We start from the raw sequence: 22,685 nt of genomic DNA, 5'->3' as shown, positions 1-22,685 counted from the left end.
CCCCCCCTCCCCCACTCAATGGTGTCCCTTTTCCCCAATCTTAAAATCTGGTCACTTTATCAATGAGTGGTCTTTTATTATTATTATTATTATTATTATTATTATTATTATTATTATTATTATTATTTATTCGATTTGTATGCCGCCCCTCTCCGAAGACTCGGGGCGGCTCACAACATGTAACAACAAATCATAAATAATCCAACAATTTTTAAAATGTTTAAAGATTTAAAAGACCTCATATACTAACAGACATACACACACGCATACCATATATAAATTAAACATGCCCAGGGGGAGATGTTTCAATTCCCCCATGCCTGACGACAAAGGTGGGTTTTAAGGAGTTTACGGAAGGCAGGAAGAGTAGGGGCAATCCTAATCTCCGGGGGGAGTTGGTTCCAGAGGGCCGGTGCCGCCACAGAGAAGGCTCTTCCCCTGGGGCCCGCCAACCGACATTGTTTAGTTGACGGGACCCGGAGAAGGCCCACTCTGTGGGACCTAATCGGTCGCTGGGATTCGTGCGGCAGTAGGCGGTCTTGGAGATATTCTGGTCCAGTGCCATGAAGGGCTTTAAAGGTCATAACCAACACTTTGAATTGTGACCGGAAATTGATCGGCAGCCAATGCAGACTGCGGAGTGATGGAGAAACATGGGCATACCTAGGTAAGCCCATGACTGCTCTCGCAGCTGCATTCTGCACGATCTGAAGTTTCCGAACACTTTTCAAGGGTAGCCCCATGTAGAGAGCATTACAGTAGTCGAACCTCGAGGTGATGAGGGCATGAGTGACTGTGAGCAGTGAGTCCCGGTCCAGATAGGGCCGCAACTGGTGCACCAGGCGAACCTGGGCAAACGCCCCCCTCGCCACAGCTGAGAGATGGTTTTCTAATGTGAGCTGTGGATTGAGGAGGACGCCCAAGTTGCGGACCCTCTCTGAGGGGGTCAATAATTCCCCCCCCAGGGTAATGGACGGACAGATGGGATTGTCCTTGGGAGGCAGAACCCACAGCCACTCCGTCTTATCCGGGTTGAGTTTGAGTCTGTTGACACCCATCCAGGCCCCAACAGCCTCCAGGCACCGGCACATCACTTCCGCCGCTTCGTTGACTGGGCATGGGGTGGAGATGTAGAGCTGGGTATCATCCGCATATTGATGATACCTCACCCCATGTCCTTGGATGATCTCGCCCAGCGGTTCCATGTAGATGTTGAATAGCAGGGGGGAGAGGACCGACCCCTGAGGCACCCCACAAGGGAGAAACCTAGGAGTCGACCTCTGACCCCCCACTAACACCGACTGCGACCGGCCAGAGAGGTAGGAGGAGAACCACTGAAGAACAGTGCCTCCCACCCCCAACCCCTGTCCCGGGCCCGCCAGAGATCATCCATCAACGCGACCAAAGCGGTTTCTGTGCTGTAAGCGGGCCTGAAACCCGACTGCTGGGGACCTAGATAATCGGCTTCTTCCAAGGACCACTGGAGCTGGAGCGCCACCACCTTCTCGACAACCTTCCCCATAAAGGGAAGGTTGGAGACTGGACGATAGTTGTTAAGCACAGCTGGGTCCAGGGAGGGCTTCTTGAGGAGGGGGCGCACGAGCGCTTCTTTATAGAGAGATGGAAAAACTCCCCTCCCCAAGGAAGCGTTGGTAATCTCCTGGGCCCAGCTCCGCGTCACCTCCCTGCTGGCCGAAACCAACCAGGAGGGACACGGATCCAGTAAACAGGTGGCGGAACTCACAGCTCCAATGGCCTTGTCCACTTCATCAGGTGTCACCAGATCAAACTCTTCCCAGACAGATGGACAAGTACGTGCCCCAGTCACCTCGACTGACTCATTGTCAGTCGACTCTGTTATACAATTGGAGTCGAGATCGGCCCGGATCCGAGCGACTTTATCAGCGAAAAATGTGTTAAAATCCTCGGCACTACTCTGTAAGGGCTCCCCAACTCCCCCCTGGTTAAGAAGGGAGCGGGTCACCCTAAACAGAGCGGCCGGGCGGGATTCCGCTGATGCAATCAAGGCGGCATGGTACGCGCATCTTGCCGCCTTGAGCGCCACTTTGTAAGTCTTAATAAAAGCTCTTACAAGTGTTCGATCGGATTCAGACCTACTCTTCCTCCATCGCTTCTCTAGACGTCTCTTTTGGCGTTTCAACTCCCGGAGCTCCTCGTTGAACCATGGGGCTCTACGGGGTCTAGCGCCACGGAGAGGTCGCAAAGGCGCAATCCGGTCAAGAGCCCCCGCCGCAGCCCTGTTCCAGGCCTCCGCGAGAGACTCCGCCGAACTGTGGACGAGTGCCTCTGGAATAACCCCAAGCGCCGTCTGAAAGCCCTCTGGGTCCATCAGGCGTCTGGGGCGGAACATCTTCATTGGTTCCGCCTCCCTGCGGGGAAGGATTGGAGCCAGGAAGTCAAGCCGTAGTAGAAAATGGTCTGACCATGACAAAGGCAACACTTCTAAGTCCCTTAGTCTCAGACCATTACTCAATTGCTCGGAAAGGAATACCATGTCAGGTGCGTGCCCTCCCTCGTGAGTCGGACCCTGAACTACTTGAGTCAGGTCCACGGCTGTCATGGTGGCCATGAACTCCTGTGCCAACCCAGAGGTTTCGCCGAGTGACGGCAGGTTGAAGTCCCCCAAGACAATGAGTCTGGGGAACTCTACCGCCAACCCGGCTACCTCCTCGAGTAGCACAGGCAGGGCTTTTGACATGCAGCTGGGAGGCAGGTACGTGAGAAATAAGCCCACCTGAACTCCTAAGTCCAACTTCATCAAGAGAGACTCGCAACCCGCAATTTCCGGAGCAATGAGTCTACGCAGGCAAAGGCTCTCCCTGGCTACAATAGCCACTCCTCCCCCCCTCCCCTGGGGTCGAGGTTGATGCCATATCTGAAACCCGGCTGGGCAAATTTCAGAGAGAGGGACACCTCCCTCCGGGTCCAGCCAGGTTTCAGTAATACATGCCAGGTCGGCCTCCTCATCCAGGATCAAATCCCGGATGAGGAGAGCTTTATTAACCACCGACCTGGCATTCAGCAGCAGCAACCTGAGCCCAGGGCCAGAGTTACACTCATCACCAGTACCCAAGATTGGGCTCACAGAGCCAGAACAGGGGACCGTTATTAAGCAACGGTCCCTCGTTCCCCTGGAACGGCTAACTCTGTGGCCCCCGCCATATCTGCCTCTCCCCAGCAACACAGGGATATTCCGACCCCCTGCCACCCCAGAGATCGGTGCCCCTTCCTCTCCTGTCCCCCGAGCGTCAGGTGGGCCAGGCATATCATTCACACTACTATCGATACACTCATCCATACCATACCCCCCCCACCCCCACCCATCCAATCGTACCAGTCATTCCATTTGTAACCACAAGTATGTTTATCCCAGTCATCCATTACTTAGAGCCCCAATTACGTTAAAAAATCAATTAAATTAATAATAGTATAAAATGGCAGTTGACAGCAATTTAAACACTAAAAACATTAAAATATAAATATATAAAATATACGCTAGAATTATAAATTAATATAAAATTGATATCGATGATGGTATAAACAGATCTTAAAATACTCTTCAATCATCAGTAATCAGTCAGTCCAGGCATGATGTTCTTCTGGTCTTCAACGGTCTTAGGTCTTAATCTAATTTAAGAAAGTCTTGGTCTTGATTTTCTCTCTCTTCCTGGTATGACTATGAGTGCCTAATAAAAATGTCTGTGACAAAATGATATACAAACCATTAACTTCAGATAACATCAGACCTTTCCTGATTTTAATGGGCTCTATTACAACAAAATGTGTTTTCTTTTCTTTTATATTACATTTTCTATTCTACACTCTAATAAATTTAAATTTTCATTCTCATTTTCACTATTTTTCTCGACTTCCTATTTCCTATTCCGAGACTATTTTATGGAGCTTATTGGGGAAATTATGATGATAAGAATGTTGAAATGCATGCCTTATTATTTTACAACATTGCTTTTATAGGTTGATCAGCGATTTATGTTACATTTAGAGAGATATCCTTTTGGAATTTTATAAACATTAGATTATTTTCATTAATGATGCTTTGGAATGTATATATTTTCAGGAAGGGATTTATGTTCTCCTGGAAAATTCTCTCCTTCCTATTTGCTATCCAGAAGATCAATCAGGATCTCCAGCTCTTAACCAATATCTCCCTGGGCTACAACCTCCATGAAAACCATTTCAGCTCAATTATGTCTTTGGATGCCTTGCTGGATTTGCTTTCCACTGGGGAGGCAAATATTCCTAACTACAGATGTGGAAGTCATAATAGACCCATGGTAGTCTTTGATGGGTCTAATGCTGATATCTCCATTCAAATTTCCAATACGTTGGGCATTTATAAAATCCCACAGGTGCGTGCAAGGCTTGGGGGACCTTACACCTCCTCTGAATTTTCCATGATATTAAACGGCAGTTTTTTATCACTGAAACTATTGGCCTAATGCAGCTGGAGTGGTTCTAAATTCAAAAAGAACAGTAAATTTTAAACCAGGCAGATCTGAAATACCTTAGTCCAATCCAAGTTAGGTTCTTCCTACTTGTGGAAGAAACATTACATACTCAAAGCTTAGTGGAAGGGGGTGCAAAATGTGTACAGAGAAACCAAGAAAACTGTTCATATCATCTTGTTGAGTTGTTTTCCTCTAACATATTAGACCTAGGATTGTTACCTTAGACTTTGAGCGCTAATAATATCTTGGCTTGGTAAGTCTGCGGAGAGGGGCAGCATACAAATCTAAATAATAAATAAATAAAATATGTTTCCCAAATTATCATGTCTGGTGGACCTGCCCAAAGGTTAAAAATTTTTGGTGCAAAATACAAAGATGGTTAGAGGAAATCCTTAAAATTAAAGTAATCTTGAAACCTGAAGCATATTTACTAGGCATTATCGATCAAAAATTAGAAAAAGACCAATATTATTTGATAATACATGTCCTAACTGCTGCTAGGATGGCTCTAGCACAAGGTTGGAAACAATCTGAAATACCGAATGACTCACTCACCATTAAAAAAATGTTACATTGTGCAGAAGCAGATGCGCTAACATTAAAACTAAGAAACAAAGAAGACACCGATTACTATAAAGTTTGGAAGTATTTCTATGACTGGTTAGCCAAAAGAAAAGGAAATTAAAATAATAAGATAGATAAGAATAAGATTATTGTTTCTTTTCTATTTAATATTTTATTTGGAAAGCTACAATGAATTTAAGTATATATACACACGTACTTTATGTATAGAAATAATAATTTTTAAGTTACCAATACCAAAGATAACCTCAACATAAGGTGGTAAATAAATAATAAACTTATATTTAAATTCTTAATTAACCAAAAAGAATGACGGAACACTGGTAACCCATTATTGGCCGAATGACAAAATGAAATTTAGACTTTTGTCTTTTGCTTCTTTAATTTTTTTTCTTCCTACCCACAAAACATGAAATAAGTAAAAGATAATATGCATTTTTTCTTTTTTTCCTCCTGTTTTTGTTTCTGTTTTGTTTTGTTTTACATTGATTGTTGTAATTGTTGTTGTTTTTTACTATGGTTTCCTGATAGAAACATAGAAACATAGAAACATAGAAGACTGACGGCAGAAAAAGACCTCTTGGTCCATCTAGTTTGCCCTTTTACTATTTCCTGTATTTTATCTTAGGATGGATATATGTTTATCCCAGGCATGTTTAAATTCAGTTACTGTGGATTTCCCAACCACGTCTGCTGGAAGTTTGTTCCAAGGATCTACTACTCTTTCAGTAAAATAATATTTTCTCATGTTGCCTTTGATCTTTCCCCCAACTAACTTCAGATTGTGTCCCCTTGTTCTTGTGTTCACTTTCCTGTTAAAAACACTTCCCTCCTGAACCCTATTTAACCCTTTAACATATTTAAATGTTTCGATCATGTCCCCCCTTTTCCTTCTGTCTTCCAGACTATACAGATTGAGTTCATTCAGTCTTTCCTGATACGTTTTATACTTAAGACCTTCCACCATTCTTGTAGCCCGTCTTTGGACCCGTTCAATTTTGTCAATATCTTTTTGTAGGTGAGGTCTCCAGAACTGAACACAGTACTCCAAATGTGGTCTCACCAGCGCTCTATATAAGGGGATCACAATCTCCCTCTTCCTGCTTGTTATACCCCTAGCTATGCAGCCAAGCATCCTACTTGCCTTTCCTACCGCCCGACCACACTGTTCACCCATTTTGAGACTGTCAGAAATCACCACCCCTAAATCCTTCTCTTCTGAAGTTTTTGCTAACACAGAACTGCCAATGCAATACTCAGATTTAGGATTCCTTTTCCCCAAGTGCATTATTTTACATTTGGAAACATTAAACTGCAGTTTCCATTGCTTTGACCATTTATCTAGTAACGCTAAATCATTTACCATATTACAGACCCCTCCAGGAATATCAACCCTATTGCACACTTTAGAGTCATCGGCAAATAGGCAAACCTTCCCTACCAAACCTTCCCCTATGTCACTCACAAACATATTAAAAAGAATAGGACCCAGAACAGACCCTTGTGGCACACCGCTTGTAACCTGACTCTGCTCAGAATACTCGCCATTAACAATAACTCTCTGATGTCTATGCTTCAGCCAGCTTGAAATCCACTGAACTATCCAGGGATTAAGTCCAATCTTCACTAATTTATCTATCAGCTCTTTATGTGGAACCGTATCAAAGGCTTTGCTGAAGTCCAGATAGGCAATATCCACGGCACCACCTTGATCCAACACCTTTGTGACATAGTCAAAGAACTCAATGAGATTAGTCTGACACGATTTGCCTTCAGTAAAGCCATGCTGATTTGGGTCCAATAAGTTATTGTTTTTTAGATGCTGATTTATCCTCTTTTTGAGTAGAGTCTCCATCATTTTAACTACAACTGATGTCAAGCTAACTGGCCTGTAGTTACCAGCTTCTTCTCTACTGCCCTTCTTGTGGATAGGCACAACACTGGCCATTCTCCAATCCTCAGGAACATCTCCTGTTAACAGTGATTTGTTAAACAAATCAGTCAGGGGGGTAGCAATGATAGATCTGAGTTCTTTAAGAACTCTGGGGTGGATGCCATCTGGACCCATTGCCTTATTTATCTTTAATCTTTCAAGTTCTTCTAAGACATCGGCTTCTAAGATCACTGGAGCTGAATCCGTACAGCTGGAAGCAATGCTATATCCCTCTATAGTATTATTATTATTTTGTAAGGTGTCTTTTGAGAAAACTGAACACAAGTAGCTATTGAAATGGTCAGCGATCTCCTTATTCCCATCAATGTATGTATTATTCCCGGTACTAAGCTTTGTGATGCTGCAGTTTTTCTTCTTCCTATCACTAATATATCTGAAGAAGGTTTTATCCCCCTTCTTTACAGATTTTGCTATTTCTTCCTCTTTTGAGGCTTTAGCAGCACATATTATCTGTTTTGCCTCCTTCTGTCTCATTTTATACACCTCTCTATCAGCTATACTTCCAGACTCTTTATACCTCCTATAGGCAGCCTTTTTTTCATTGACTATAGCCCTTACATCATTGCTAAACCATAGCGGTTTCTTCTTCCTTTTACCTTTAGTTACTTGCTTTACATAAAGTCTTGTGGCTTTTAAGATGGCCTTTTTTAATACAGTCCACTGGGTGCTTGCTCCTGCCATTTTATCCCTCCCCTTTAATTCATTATTTAAATATTCCCCCATTGCATTAAAATTTGTTTTTCTGAAATCCAATACTTTGGTTGCAGTATAGGATTGCTCACCATCAGTTTTTACATCAAACCACAAACATAGATGGTCACTGCAACCTAAATTTTCTCCCACCTTGACCTCTGAAACCCGATTCCCATTGGTAAAAACTAAATCTAGAATATTCTCCCCTCTAGTTGGTGTCTTAACTAGCTGTGCCATAGCTGCTCCTGTAAAGGCCTCTACTATATTCTTACTTTTGCATGTAAGGGCACTGGGGATATTCCAGTCAACATCAGGCATGTTGAAATCACCCATAACCACAATATCTCCCTTTACTGCCATTAGGGTAATCTCATCCACCATCTTGTTCTCATGTTCCTCAGATTGCCCTGGAGGCCTATAGATCACCCCAATTCTAATGACAGAACCGTCTTTATTTTGCATGCAAATCCAGAGGGTCTCCAGATCTTTACATGTATTTTGAATTAGTATTGTTTTTAGACTTTCTTTAACATAAATGGCTACTCCACCTCCCCTTCTCTCTATTCTATCCTTCCTATACAGTGTATATCCTGGTATGGATATTTCCCATTCATTAGAATCCCTAAACCATGTCTCAGTTATGGCAACCAGATCCAAATTATCTCTAGATATTATGGCCATTAACTCACAGAGCTTGTTGCTCAAGCTTCGAGCATTTGTGTACATTACCCGAAGAACATTATTTTCATTATTAGTTTGCCCCTTATCATCAGCAACTACATCTATTTTATTTACAGCTCCCTTTTCATAAGCTTCCAGAAACTGATTTATCCTCATTGGTCGGGGACAGAAATCCTCCACATCTGGTACATCTCTGTCCCCTTTACCTAGTTTAAATGCCTGTCCAAAAAAGTTCTGAATTCCTCACCGAGCACCTGGGCACCTCTGTATGATGGATGCAAACCATCCCTCTTAAACAACTCCCTATTAGACCACCTATTGACATCATGACTTACATAACCAAAACCTTCAGCTTTACACCACTGCCTTAACCACACATTAAACTCTCTGATACAACTTGTTTTACCCTCCTGGCCACAAACCGGTAACACCTCTGAGAAAGTCACTGAATCAGTTATTTTACCCAGCTCCACACTTAGACATTGAAAATCTCTTTTTACTACATTAACATTTCTCTGGGACAAATCGTTTGTGCCAAGATGCACCACCACATCAACGTTATTATCTTTACTCACAGCCTTGATAATGTTTGTAATCCGCCTCCTATCCCTGTGGGCAGTGGCTCCTGGAAGACACCTCATCACCTTCACTACATCCTTCCTCTGCCCCAAATCAACACCTCTGACAATCGAGTCACCCACAAGAACATGTGTCCTCTCTTTATTTCTACTAACTGGACTTGGTATGGTGACACTATGCTCCTCATTTACAACAACTTCTCCTTTGAACATTCCCTCATTCTCCGCCTGAGGGGCCTTGCTAATATCTACAACATCCCTACTATTTAAATCCGCAAGAACATTATAGGAATTGGATACAGAGAGATACAGAGAGACTGATGGTATGTTGTATGTTTTGTTTAATCGAAAAATTCAATAAAAATGTATTTAAAAAAAAATAATAAAAAAATAATATCTTGGCTTGGGATTTGACTCAACTAATAATACATTTTCCCTTTTCAGATCTGTTATGTCCCTGTATCACATACTCTTAATGACAAAATATTATATCCTTTTTTCTACCAAATGGTCCCCAAAGAAGGAGTTCAGTATCTTGCGGTTATCAAACTGCTCCAGCATTTTGGGTGGACATTGGTTGGCTTGGTTGCTCCAGACTCTGATAGTGGAGAGAGCTTCATGAGAAGTTTGACTCCTCTGCTTGTCAACAATGGCATTTGTGTTGTTTTATCCCAAGGAAACCAAGGAAACTGTTCATATCATCTTGTTGAGTTGTTTTCCTCTAGCATATTAGACCTAGGATTGTTATCTTAGACCACGAGGCTCGACTACTGTAACGCTCTCTACATGGGGCTACCTTTGAAAAGTGTTCGGAAACTTCAGATCATGCAGAATGCAGCTGCAAGAGCAATCATGGGCTTTCCCAAATATGCCCATGTTACACCAACACTGCGCAGTCTGCATTGGTTGCCGATCAGTTTCCAGTCACAATTCAAAGTGTTGGTTATGACCTATAAAGCCCTTCATGGCACCGGGCCAGATTATCTCAAGGACCGCCTTCTGCTGCACGAATCCCAGTGACCAGTTAGGTCCCACAGAGTGGGTCTTCTCCAGGTCCCGTCAACTAAACAATGCCGCTTGGTGGGACCCAGGGGAAGAACCTTCTCTGTGGCAATCCCGTCCCTTTGGAGCCAACTCCCCCCAGAGATTAGAATTGCCCCCACCCTCCTTGCCTTTTGTAAGCTACTTAAAACTCACATCTTCCGTCAGGCATGGGGGAACCGAGATATTCTTTCCCCCTAGGCCTTTACAATTTTATGCATGGTATGTCTGTATGTATGTTTGGTTTTTTATATTAATGGGTTTTTAATCATTTTTAGTATTGGATTATTTTGTATACTGTTTTATTATTGTTGTTAGCCGCCCCGAGTCTCCGGAGAGGGGCGGCATACAAATCCAATAAATCAAATCAAATAAATCAAATCAAATCAAGTGCTAATAATATCTTGGCTTGGAATTTGACTCAACTAATACATTTTCCCTTTTCAGATCAGTTATGTCCCTGTATCACATACTCTTAATGACAAAATATTTTATCCTTTTTTCTATCAAACGATTCCCAAAGAAGGAGTTCAGTATCTCGCAATTATCAAACTGCTCCAGCATTTTGGGTGGACATTGGTTGGCTTGGTTGCTCCAGACTCTGATAGTGGAGAGAGCTTCATGAGAAGTTTGACTCCTCTGCTTGTCAGCAATGGCATTTGTGTTGTTTTATCCCAAAGCATCCCTGTAGCTGACCCTCATGTACATATTGATGATTTTCAATTATACAAATGGAGACAAGTGAATGTCTTTATTTACTGTGTGGAGGTTGATTCCTTCATTAGAGGAATATTCATTACTCAGAAGATCATTGAAGCTTACACAAAACCCACAGTTGGAAAGGTCTGGATCACTTCAGCTTTATGGGATTTCACTTTAGATTTGCAATATACTACACTGATTATTCCATCCATTTATGGCTATATTTCCTTCTTAATCCAGACCGATAGAAATGCCAACTATGGTGATTTTCAATCTGTTTATGAGTCTATGGCAAACTTTATGGACAAAGCATTTCATTGTTCATATTCCAAGCATGGTTTGTCTGTGAAAGGATGGACAAGATGCCCAGAGAATAAGGGTGTAGATTCTCTGTCCCAGGCAGAGATTGAAGGAATCCTGTCTCTTGACAGTTACATCACTTATCGTTCTATATGGACTGTGGCCAGGGTTTTAAATGCTGCCTATTCATCCAGATCCAAGAGGAAAATGAAGAATAATAAAGATAGTTTGGCTATTCAGCAGTTACGGACATGGCAGGTATTCTCTGTACATTATTATTATTATTATTTATTGGATTTGTATGCCGCCCCTCTCTGCAGACTCAGGGTGGCTAACAACAATGATAAAAAACAACATGTAACAATCCAATTTAATAAAACAACTAAAAACCCTTATTATAAAAACCAAACATACACACAAACATACCATACATAACTTGTAATGGCCTAGGGGAAGGTAGTGCCTATGGACCAAACCCGACCAAATCTGATCCATGACATCAACAGTGGGTTACTACTGGTTTAGGTGATCCGGTCTGAATCAAGAGGAACCCACCCCTGGTTGTAGTAAATATAGATATAGAATAATGAAACTCCAAATCTCAACTAGCAAATGCTCTGTCCTACACATTGGGAAAAAGAATCTGAACTCCAAATACGAACTGAATAATCAAATTATCACAGATAATCCCCACTCGGTTAAAGACCTCGGTATACTAACAACAAAAGATTTAAGTGCCAAAGCCCACTGCAACAACATAGCCAAGAAGTCTTCAAGAGTTGTAAACCTTATCCTACGTAGCTTCTGCTCTGGCAATCTCACACTACTTACCAGAGCTTACAAAACTTTAGCAAGACCCACCCTCGAATACAGCTCATCCGTTTGGAACCCATATCACATCTCAGACATCAACACCCTTGAAAATGTCCAAAGATACTTCACCAGAAGAACCCTTCACTCCTCCACTCGAAACAGAATACCCTACGAGACTAGACTTTCAATCCTGGGCCTAGAAAGCCTAGAACTAAGACGCCTTAAACAAGATCTAAGTATTGCCCACAAGATCATATGCTGCAATGTCCTGTCGGTGACTACTTCAGCTTCAACCACAACAACACAAGAGCACACAACAGATTTAAACTTAATATTAACTGCTCCAAACTTGACTGTAAAAAATATGACTTCAGTAACCGAGTTGTCGAAGCGTGGAACTCATTACGGGATTCCATAGTGTCATCCCCAAACCCCCAACAATTTACCCTTAGATTATCTACGGTTGACCTATCCAGATTCCTAGGAGGTCAGTAAGGGGCGAGTACAAGTGCACTAGAGTGCCTTCCGTCTCCTGTCCTATTGCTCTCCTATATCTCCTATACCTTTCTTCTATTCCTATATCTCTTCTTCTATTCTTTCATTGATATGTTCTATGCCTATATCTTCTTTTCTATTCTTTCTTAGATACATTTTACTATGAGTATCTCCTCTATGACCTTCATCATATATTTTACTATATGTATATATATACCCACTAAAACCCTCATTGTGTATTGGACAAAATAAATAAATAAATAAAATCTGTGCTGTATTTTCTAAGTTTTCTCTTCACCTCTCTTGTTTTAGCTTCATCTTTTCCTGCAAAACTCGCAGTTTTACAATAACTCCTTGGATGGATTATATCTGGATGAGAATGGAGAGCTGACTGCTGATCTTGACATCTTGAGGTGGGCCCAATTTCCCAATCAGTCAGTTGTCCGGGCAAAATTTGGCAGCCTAACAAGACAGGGATCAGGAAAATCAATGTTTACTATTGACCAGGATGCGATGGTGTCCCCCAAATGGCTCAACCAGGTAAAGGGATTTTTTTTTCTTCCTCAGTTTTTTTTTCATAACCATAGGAGCAGGGGTGGGCTACTGCCCGGATGGGGGGAGAACACAATGAGGTAGCGAAAATGGGGCTCCACCCCAGAGCACCCAATTTGCACTGAAAGATGTTGAAAGAAAAGGCAGGGTCTCCTGCATAAGCCACGCCCACAGTGTGGCAGCCCTTCACTGCATTGGAGTGTGCCAGAACTGCTCTCTGGAAGATTGGCTCTAATGAGAGAGTCTTGGAGGACTGATATTTGCTGCACATCTGACCCTCCAGAGAATTAAAGTTGTCTGCCCGAGCCACAACTCTTAGCCAAATATGGCTTCCCAGGCTAACAATGAAACAGATCAAGATAGGAAGATCATCTTATTATGATTGATTCAGAACATTTTGACTGAAAAGGACTTCTCTCATTCAAAAAGGGAACCCTCAATTCTCAGCTTACATTCCATTTTATGCCGGCACATCATTTCTGATCTTCTGCATACATTTGATAAACAGTTTGCATACAGAAGAAATAGATCTAAGCAATGTTCCCTCTAATTTTTTTCCGGTGTGGACGGAAAAGTATAGTGTCTGAGCGACAGTCCCTTTGGGACTGGGCGGCATAGAATAAATAAATAAATAAATAAATAAATAAATAAATAAATAAATAAATAAATAAATAAATAAATAAATAAATAAGAAAAAAAATCCCTTCTTTTTTTATTAAAAGAAATTAATAATAAAACAAAACCAAAATCTATTACTATTATTACTATCTTCTCTTTTTCCATCCCTGTGTCCTCCCCCCTTGTGTGTATGTGTGTGTGTGTGTGTGAACTCTTGAACCATTTCCAATAACAGGTGAGCTATTGGAAATGGTTCAAGAGTTCACACACACACACACACACACAAACGGCTGGGTTTTTTTTCTCTGTTATTATTTGGGTGCTTTTTACCATATGCTTTAAATCAAGAGTCATTTCTTTCTCTTTTTCTCTCCCCCTCTTGCTCTCTCTCTTTTTCTCACTTTCTCTCTCCCTCTCTTTCTCTCTCCCCCTCTTGATCTCTCTCTCTCTTTCTCTCTCTCGTTTTCTTTCTCTCTTTCTATTGCTTTCTTTCTCTCTCACTCTTTCTTTCTATCTCTCTTGCTTTCTTTCTCTTCTCTCTCTTGCTATCTCTCTTCCCCCCTTTCTCTCTCTCTCTTTCTCACTTACTTTCTCTCTCCCTCTCTCTCTCTCTGTCAGCAAGGGGGCTGTGAGAGCGCTTTCTCCAAGCGCTTCGGGAACGCCTGCCCTGCCTCTACTGCAGCCCCCTTGCTTAAAGTCCAGGACGAAAGCACTCCCAGCGAAGGGGCTGCGAGAGGGGTGGGGCAGGCATTCCTGAAGCGCACGGAGAAAGCCCTCTCTCGCAGCCCCCTGGCTGGGAGCACTTTTGTCCCGAGAAGCCACAGCTGCCCGCCACTGTCACGGAAGAAATCGTGCCCCAAGGCAGGAAGTGGCGAATGAGGAATGGGGGTGGATCGGGCGGGTGGGGGGCAGGGCCGAGAGGCCAGAGGCGTGAGGGGGCTGGAGGCACCATGGGGAGGCAGGGGCGGCCCCGGCTCCCTTTCCTCCTACTGCCGGCACCTCCCCTCCGTCCCCCCGTGGGCTGGCAGGGGGATAGGGAGTGCGCGCCTGCAGAAAAGGGTGCGTGGGGGGGTATTTGGGGGGGCATGCATGCGCACACGTGCTGCTTACGGGGAACGCTGGATCTAAGGAGGATGCTATAGACATCACTCTTCACACTGTTCTGATTCATTTGGAACAACGGGGGCAGGTGGGCTATGTGAGGATGCTTTTTGTAGAGTTTAGCTCTGCATTTAACACAATACTTCCACACAGATTAGTGTCTAAATATATGGATTTGGGGCTTTCTTATTCAATTTGCCTTTGGATTATGGATTTTCTGTCTGGCTGCTCTCAGAGGGTCATATTAGGGTCAACCTCGTAAACTCCTTAAAACCCACCTCTGCCGCCAGGCATGGGGGAACTGAGACATCTCCCCCGGGCCTATACAGTTTATGCATGGTATGTTTGTGTGTATGTTTTCTTTTTAATAAGGGGTTTTTTAGTGACTTTTAATTACATTTGTTATATATTGTTGTGAGCCGCCCCAAGTCTACGGAGAGGGGCGGCATACAAATCTAATTAATAATAATAATAATAATAATAATCATCATCATCATCACATCTCTTCAGCCCTTATCCTTAACACTGGTACCCCACAGGGTTACATGTTGAGTTCCTTACTCTATACTCTTTATGCAAAGGTGGGTTCCTATCAGTTCATACTGGTTCTATAGAACCGTTAGTATCTTGGTGGCCTGGGTTGCAGGGACTGGCAGTGACCAGGCCTGCCCAACCCCTGAGACAATTCTCTTAGCAGTGTCATAGATGCCAAAATCTTGCTTTTTAGTACTGCACACTTGCGTGCATGCAAGTACATGCCCACATGGCACATCCCTGAGCAAACAGGCAGTAGCGGACTCTGGAACCCATCCCTGTCTTTGTGTGCATGACTGCATTCCTACTCACAGTGTGTAAATTTGCAGATGATACAACAATGATGGGACTCATCTCCAAGGGGAAGAAATGAGTCTTCTTATCGAGATGAGGTGGATCAGTTGCTTTCATGGTGTGGAGACAATAACTGCCGCATGAATCCCAGCGACCGGTTAGGTTCCACAGAGTTGGCCTTCTCCGGATCCCGCCGACTAAACAATGTCATTTGGCGGGACCCAGGAGAAGAGCCTTCTCTGTGGTGGCCCCGACACTCTGGAACCCGCTCACCCAGATATCAGAGTTGCCCCCACTCTCCTTGCCTTTCGCAAGCTCCTTAAAACCCACCTCTGTCGTCAGGCATGGGGGAATTGAAATTTTTCCCTTCCCCCTAGGCTTATACATGGTATGCTTGTTTGTATGATTGGTCTCTTAAATTGGGGTTTTAAAGATTATATTTAATATTAGATTTGTTACATTGTCTTCTTTATTGTTGTTAGCCGCCCCGAGTCTTCGGAGAGGGGCGGCATACAAATCTAATAAATAAATAAATAAATAAAATAAACTTGGTGCTTAACACCAATAAGACCAAAAAGTTTATAGTGGCCTACAGAAAGAATAGATCAGACATCCAGTTTTTTCTTATCAAAGGAGACCAAGTGGAACAAGTGACCAGTTTTAGGTTTCCAGGTGTTATCGTAAAAGAGGACCTGACCTGGGGCACTTACATTTCAGCACTAGTCAAAGGAGCCTAGCAGAGATTATATTATATTATACAAGTGTGTTCAGGTACCACTATTTCATTTAGCTTAGTTAGAAGGGCATCTGGAATGATGATATTGAAAGCTGAGCTAAAGTCTATAAAGAGGACCCTCTGCAGATTATACACCAATGGAAATGTTTTGTTGATATCTCTGAGGCACAGCCCTCATTGGCAGTGAGGTCACCTCATCAGCCCTCTATGAAAGCACAGCTGTCCTTCATGGCCTGAATTGAGCTTCTTTATTATGTATTTATTGATTTATTAGATTTCTATTCACCTTTCTCCTGAGGCTCAAGGTGGCTTACAACAAGATAAATACAAATACAAGCACCTTTACATAAGAACATAATGATAATGATAATGATAATGATAATAATAGTAATAAATAATTTATTGGATTTGTATGCTGCCCCTCTCCGTACGGGGCAGCTAACAACAATGATAAAAACAGCATGTGACAATCTAATAGTAAAACAACTAAAAACCCTTATTATAAAACCAAACATACACACAGACATACCATGCATAACTTGAAATGGCCTAGGGGGAAGGAATATCTCAACTCCCCCATGCCTGGCGGTATAAATGAGTCTTGAGTAGTTTACGAAAGACAGGGAGTGAAGAGCCATGCTGAATCAGGCCAAAGCCCATTGAGTCCAGCATTTTGTGTCACACAGTGTCCCATCAATTGTCCATGGGGATCACCCCAATGGCTAGCTAATATCGGTGGAAGAGCAGCTAGACTAACAAGCCCATATGCCCATATGTCACAGATGCACACAACTTATTTTCTACAAATTGCCCTTGATGTGTCTTCTATTATTGCTTAGTCCCTCCCTGAATCCAAATGTGTGGAGAGCTGCCATCTTGGTTTCTTCATGGTGCCTCAGGAAGGAGAGCCTCCTTGCTGCTACGACTGTGTTCCTTGTGGTGAAGGAACCATCTCCACTCAGGAAGGTGGGTGGTTTTTGAAGGGGAAGTCTGTCAATGTATGAATATTAATGGACTGGAATAGATGAGCCAATGGGGACTGAATGGAGACATGGCAACAAGGTCAGCCAATGAATAGGCATGGTAACAGGCTCACTCAGACAATAGAATAGAATAGAATTTTTATTGGCCAAGTGTGAGTGGACACACAAGGAATTTGTCTTGGTGCATATGCTCTCAGCGTACATAAAAGAAAAAGATACATTTGTCAAGAATCATGTGGTACAACACTTAATGATTGTCATAGGGGTCAAATAAGCAATGAAGAAGCAATATTAATAAAAATCTTAGGATATAAGCAAAAAGTTACAGTCATACAATCAACATGGGAGGAAATGGGTGAAAGGAATGATGAGAAAAACTAGTAGAATAGAAGTGCAGATTTAGCAAAAAGTCTGACAGTGTTGAGGGAATTATTTGTTTAGTAGAGTGATGGCGTTCAGAAAAAAACTGTTCTTGTGTCTAGTTGTCTTGGTGTGCAGTGCTCTGTAGCAACGTTTTGAGGGTAGGAGTTGAAACAATTTGTGTCCAGGATGTGAGGGGTCAGTAAATATTTTCCCCACCCTCTTTTTGACTCGTGCAGTATACAGGTCCTCAATGGAAGGCAGGTTGGCAGCAATTGTTTTTTCTGCAGTTCTGATTATCCTCTGAAGTCTGTGTCGATCCTGTTGGGTTGCAGCACCAAACCAGACAGTTATAGAGGTGCAGATGACAGACTCAATGATTCCTCTGTAGAACTGTATCAGCAGCTCCTTGGGCAGTTTGAGCTTCCTGAGCTGGCGCAGAAAGAACATTCTTTGTTGTGCTTTTTTGATTATGTTTTTGATGTTAGGTGACCATTTTAGGTCTTGAGATATGATAGAACCTAGAAATTTGAAGGTCTCTACTGTTGATACTGTGTTGTCTAGTATTGTGAGAGGTGGAAGGGTGGAAGGGTTTCTCTTAAAGTCTACCACCATTTCTACGGTTTTGAGTGTGTTCAGTTCTAGATTGTTCTGGTCACACCACAAGGATAGTTGTTCAACTTCCCGTCTGTATGCGGATTCATCATTGTCTCAAATGAGTCCGATCACTGTTGTATCATCTGCAAACATCAGCAGTTTAACAGATGGATTGTTTGAGATGCAGTCATTAGTGTATAGAGAGAAGAGAAGTGGTGAGAGTACACAGCCTTGGGGGGCACCTGTGCTAATTGTACATGTATCTGATGTGATTTTTTCCTAGCTTCACCTGCTGCTTCCTGTCTGTTAGGAAGCTCATGATCCACTTACAAGTGTGTTCAGGTACCGCTAGCTGATTTAGTTTGGTTAAGAGAATGTCCGGTACGATGGTATTGAATGCTGAACTGAAGTCCACCAAGAGGACCATAGCGTAGGTGATTGGAGATTCAAGATGTTGAAGGATGTAGTGAATGAAGCTTATTTAGAAACAGAAACTTAAGCTAGAAGTCTGGGCATAGTTTAAGCTTTTTGCTGAGCTCTGTTTTTGTGCTGAGAATGAAACTAGCGTGCTGTTCTATGCTAATGATTTTAATATAATATAATAATGGGAATGAATTATTTTAAATGATATTAGAGTTTTTAAAGATTTTAGCTATATTAATTGGATTTTTAAGATATGTATATTGTATATTGTTTTGATATGTTGTGAGCTGCTCTGAGTCCTCAGAGACAGGCAGCATACAAATCCAATAAATAAATAAATAAAGTGGGCATGTCTGTTCTGAACTCTGAACTGGAAACTGACCTCTCTACTTGTTACCATGTTGGAAGAACTCTGCTACTGGTATTGTAAATTCATCTGTTATTATGTGTTGTGGCTAGCTCTGGCCCAGCTCCTGCCCCAAAGACTGTGGATGTGGGGAAGACATCCACATGCTGCAGGCCTGTTTTGTCCCCGGTGGAATCTGCTGATGAAGGCTCCTCTGACCAAGAAGACATGAGTGACAGGGAGGAGGAGAGTGTGGCAGACAGCTCAGAAGGAGATCAATTATCTAGCTCCTCCTTGTTTTCAGAACAAGAGTTAATGATACAGCCACGCATGCGGAGAGCGATGCATAGGCAACAACAACTGAGAGATTATTATCAAAGAAAATGAAGCCACCTGTGGTTGGGTGGGGCTGTGGTAATTAGTGAGGCTGCTATAAATAGAAGCCTGTAGGTTTGGCCATTGTGGAGGATTATCTGATCATTGTGTTTCGTAACTGCTTTACTGACTTTGACCTTTAGTGTGCTGATTTTCCCCCACTTTGAAACTAAACCAGAGCAAAGTGTGTTTCTCTTTGTGAAAGAAGAAGGACCGTGAATTGCCTCACAGCCGCAAGCTAAGTATCACAGAACTGATAAGGGACTTGTACAAATTACCAGTTTGTTTGGAGACCAGTGCTCTTTGCTATACCAAAAGAGGGCTTAGGTTAAGGGAATTTTCATTATAAAGACCATTGTTTTATTTATTAATCAGATTTGTATGCCGCCCCTCTCCGCAGACTCGGGGCGGCTCACAGCAATAATAATACAATATAAACAAATCTAATATTTAAGTTAATTTAAAACCCCAATTTAAAAACCAATCATACATACTAGCATACCATGCATAAATTTTATAAGCCTAGGGGGAGAGAAAGTATCAATTCCCCCATGCCTGATGACAGAAGTGGGTTTTAAGGAGCTTGCGAAAGGCTAGGAGGGTGGGGGCAACTCTAATATCCGGGGGGAGTTGGTTCCAAAGGGTCGGGGCCACCACAGAGAAGGCTTTTCCCCTGGGTCCCGCCAAATGACATTGTTTAGTTGACGGGACCTGGAGAAGGCCAACTCTGTGGGACCTAACTGGTCGCTGCGATTCATGTGGCAGAAGGCGGTCCTGGAGATATTGAATTTTCAAACATGTCTGTGTCTGAAATTTGTACCTGTGAATTTTTGGGAGGAGTCTACCAGAGAGCCTGACAGAACATTATGTATATAAAGAAGTTAATGAATTCATCAGATTCAGTTATCTGTGTGTGTCTTCTGGAAATGATTTTTGTAACAAACTCTGATAAAATCCATGGTGGGGATGATCAGAGATCCTTAATCCTAAATTTTGGTGTTTCTTTTTTGCCTTCCTTACCTTAAGATCCATAATGAGTCTCATGAGATGAGTTTCAAGAAACCATCTGAGAAAAAGACTGCTCATCATTCAAGCCCAGTTTGGCCTCAGATCATCGCTACAGTATTTTTCTGAGGAGAAAAGAGTACCTTTTTTACAAAAAAGGATTTATCTTTGTACATTTCGTGCTGACTTTCTTTCCACAATTTATCCATAAATTGAAAAAAAGCATATTAAGAGAAAGATGCCAAAATATAGTCACACGAAAGAGAATACTTCAAAGTACATGTTCTAAAGACTTTCAGATAAAAGGTGTTAATGAAATTGATCACTGGGAAAAATATAAACAAAAAATAAAATCAAGGTTGCTACCGGTTTGGCGAGCGGGAGCAAATTTCCACCACTGGTATGGGTGAACCAGTCCAAACCGTCAGCAAGCCACGATAGATAGATAGATAGATAGATAGATAGATAGATAGATAGATTAAATAGATAGATAGATAGATAGATAGATAGATAGAGAGAGAGAGAGAGAGAGAGAGAGAGAGATAGAGAGATAGAGAGAGAGAGAGAGTTAGAGAGATAGAGATATATATAGAGAGATAGAGAGCGATAGATAGATAGATAGATAGATAGAGATAGAGAGATAGAGAGATAGATATAGAGAGATAGAGAGATAGATATATATATAGAGAGAGAGATAGAGAGATAGAGAGATAGAGAGATAGAGAGATAGAGAGATAGAGAGATAGAGAGATAGAGAGATAGAGAGAGAGAAATAGAGAGATAGAGAGATAGAGAGATAGAGAGATAGAGAGATAGAGAGATAGAGAGATAGAGAGATAGAGAGATAGAGAGATAGAGAGATAGAGAGATAGAGAGATAGAGAGATAGAGAGATAGAGAGATAGAGAGATAGAGAGATAGAGAGATAGATTTATGGAAGATAATAGTGGTCAAGGTAGACTGAAAGAGAAAAAGCCAACATTGCAAAAGATAGATAAACCATAGTTCTTTCATCTCTCTTATTTGCAGATGCAGAAAAATGCACCAAATGCCCAGAGAATAAGCATCCAAATGAAAAACAAGATCAGTGTATCCACAAGATCATTACCTTCCTATCTTACAAAGAACTTCTGGGGAACATCCTGGCTTCCTCTGCCCTTGTCTTGTCTTTAATCACAGTGCTTGTCTTAGCAATCTTCATTAAATACTTGGAAACTCCAATAGTCAAGGCCAACAACAGCGATCTCTCGTACATCCTCCTCATCACCCTATTGTTCTCTTTCCTGACTTGCTTTCTCTTCATTGGCCAGCCAAGAAAAGTCACTTGTCTTCTCCGTCAAACTGTTTTCAGCATTGTCTTCTCAACTGCTGTCTCCTCAGTTTTAGCCAAAACAATCACAGTAGTGTTGGCTTTCCTGGCCACAAAGCCAGGCAAAACCATGAGAAGGTGGTTGGGAAAGACTCTGGCTAACTCTGTTGTTCTTTCTTGTTCTGGAATTCAAATTCTCATTTGTTCCATCTGGTTAGGAGTCTCTCCTCCATTCCCCAACTCTGACTTCCACTCCCAACCCAGAGAGATTGTCCTGAAATGCAATGAAGGGTCTGTTGCCATGTTCTATGGAACCCTCGGATATATGGGTTTCCTGGCTGGAATCTCTTTCATTGTGGCTTTCCTGGCCAGGAATCTGCCTGGAGCCTTCAATGAAGCCAAATTGATCACTTTCAGCATGTTGGTCTTCTGCAGTGTCTGGATCTCTTTTGTACCCACCTACCTGAGCACCAAAGGGAAATACATGGTGGCTGTGCAGGTCTTCTCCATCTTGGTTTCTAGTGCTGGGCTGTTGGCCTGCATCTTCTTTCCCAAGTGCTATATTATTATCCTGAGGCCAGATCTCAACATAAAGGAACAGCTTGTTTTAAAAGTAAAATAAGAATGTGGCACATATTTCACAGTTTGCATTACATCAAAAGTGCACCTTTTGCCTATGTCGCATGAGGGAAATGACCTTCTGTACATGTGCAGAAGTCTCTGCGCATATACAGAGGGTTCTTTGCCAGCTGCTTTTCACCATCAGTATGGGTGAACTGGTCTAAACGAGCTGCAATCCACTACAGATGGATGGATGGATGGATGGATGGGGTGGGTGGGTGGGTAGGTAGGTAGGTAGATAGGTAGATAGATAGATAGATAGATAGATAGATAGATAGATAGATAGATAGATAGATAGATAGATAGATGAAATAATAATATTATTAATAACAACAACAACAACAACAACAACAACAACAACAATAATAATAATAATAATAATAATAATAATAATAATAATAAAACAAGTTGGAAGGGACCTTGGAGATCTTCTAGTCCAACCCCCTGTTTAGGCAGGAAACCCTGTCCCACTTCAGACAAATGGTTATCCAACATCTTCTTAA

The 22,685-nt window shown here is 42.2% G+C and overlaps 1 protein-coding gene across 1 annotated transcript; it reads left to right on the top strand.

Annotated features, from left to right (window-relative positions):
* Window positions 1–4,109: 4,109 nt before the first annotated feature.
* On the top strand, window positions 4,110–22,183 carry LOC139158811 (vomeronasal type-2 receptor 26-like). Its single transcript, XM_070736148.1, has 5 exons — window positions 4,110–4,391; window positions 10,467–11,279; window positions 12,642–12,869; window positions 17,004–17,130; window positions 21,282–22,183. Exons 1-5 carry the CDS (start codon window positions 4,110–4,112, stop codon window positions 22,181–22,183), a joined length of 2,352 nt encoding a protein of 783 aa, XP_070592249.1.
* The last annotated feature ends 502 nt before the right edge of the window (window positions 22,184–22,685 follow it).

Source organism: Erythrolamprus reginae, chromosome 2 (assembly GCF_031021105.1).
Source record: "Erythrolamprus reginae isolate rEryReg1 chromosome 2, rEryReg1.hap1, whole genome shotgun sequence".
NCBI lineage: Eukaryota > Metazoa > Chordata > Lepidosauria > Squamata > Dipsadidae > Erythrolamprus > Erythrolamprus reginae.
This window is presented reverse-complemented; position numbering and strand designations above follow the sequence as displayed.

Bases quoted from the DNA above. Each gene is read 5' to 3' on its own strand.
- LOC139158811 (XM_070736148.1), top strand. From the start codon at position 4,110: ATGTTCTCCTGGAAAATTCTCTCCTTCCTATTTGCTATCCAGAAGATC. The intron at 11,280-12,641 runs GTATTCTCTGTA...CTCTTGTTTTAG, and splicing joins AGCAGTTACGGACATGGCAG to CTTCATCTTTTCCTGCAAAA. The intron at 12,870-17,003 runs GTAAAGGGATTT...ATTATTGCTTAG, and splicing joins CCCCCAAATGGCTCAACCAG to TCCCTCCCTGAATCCAAATG.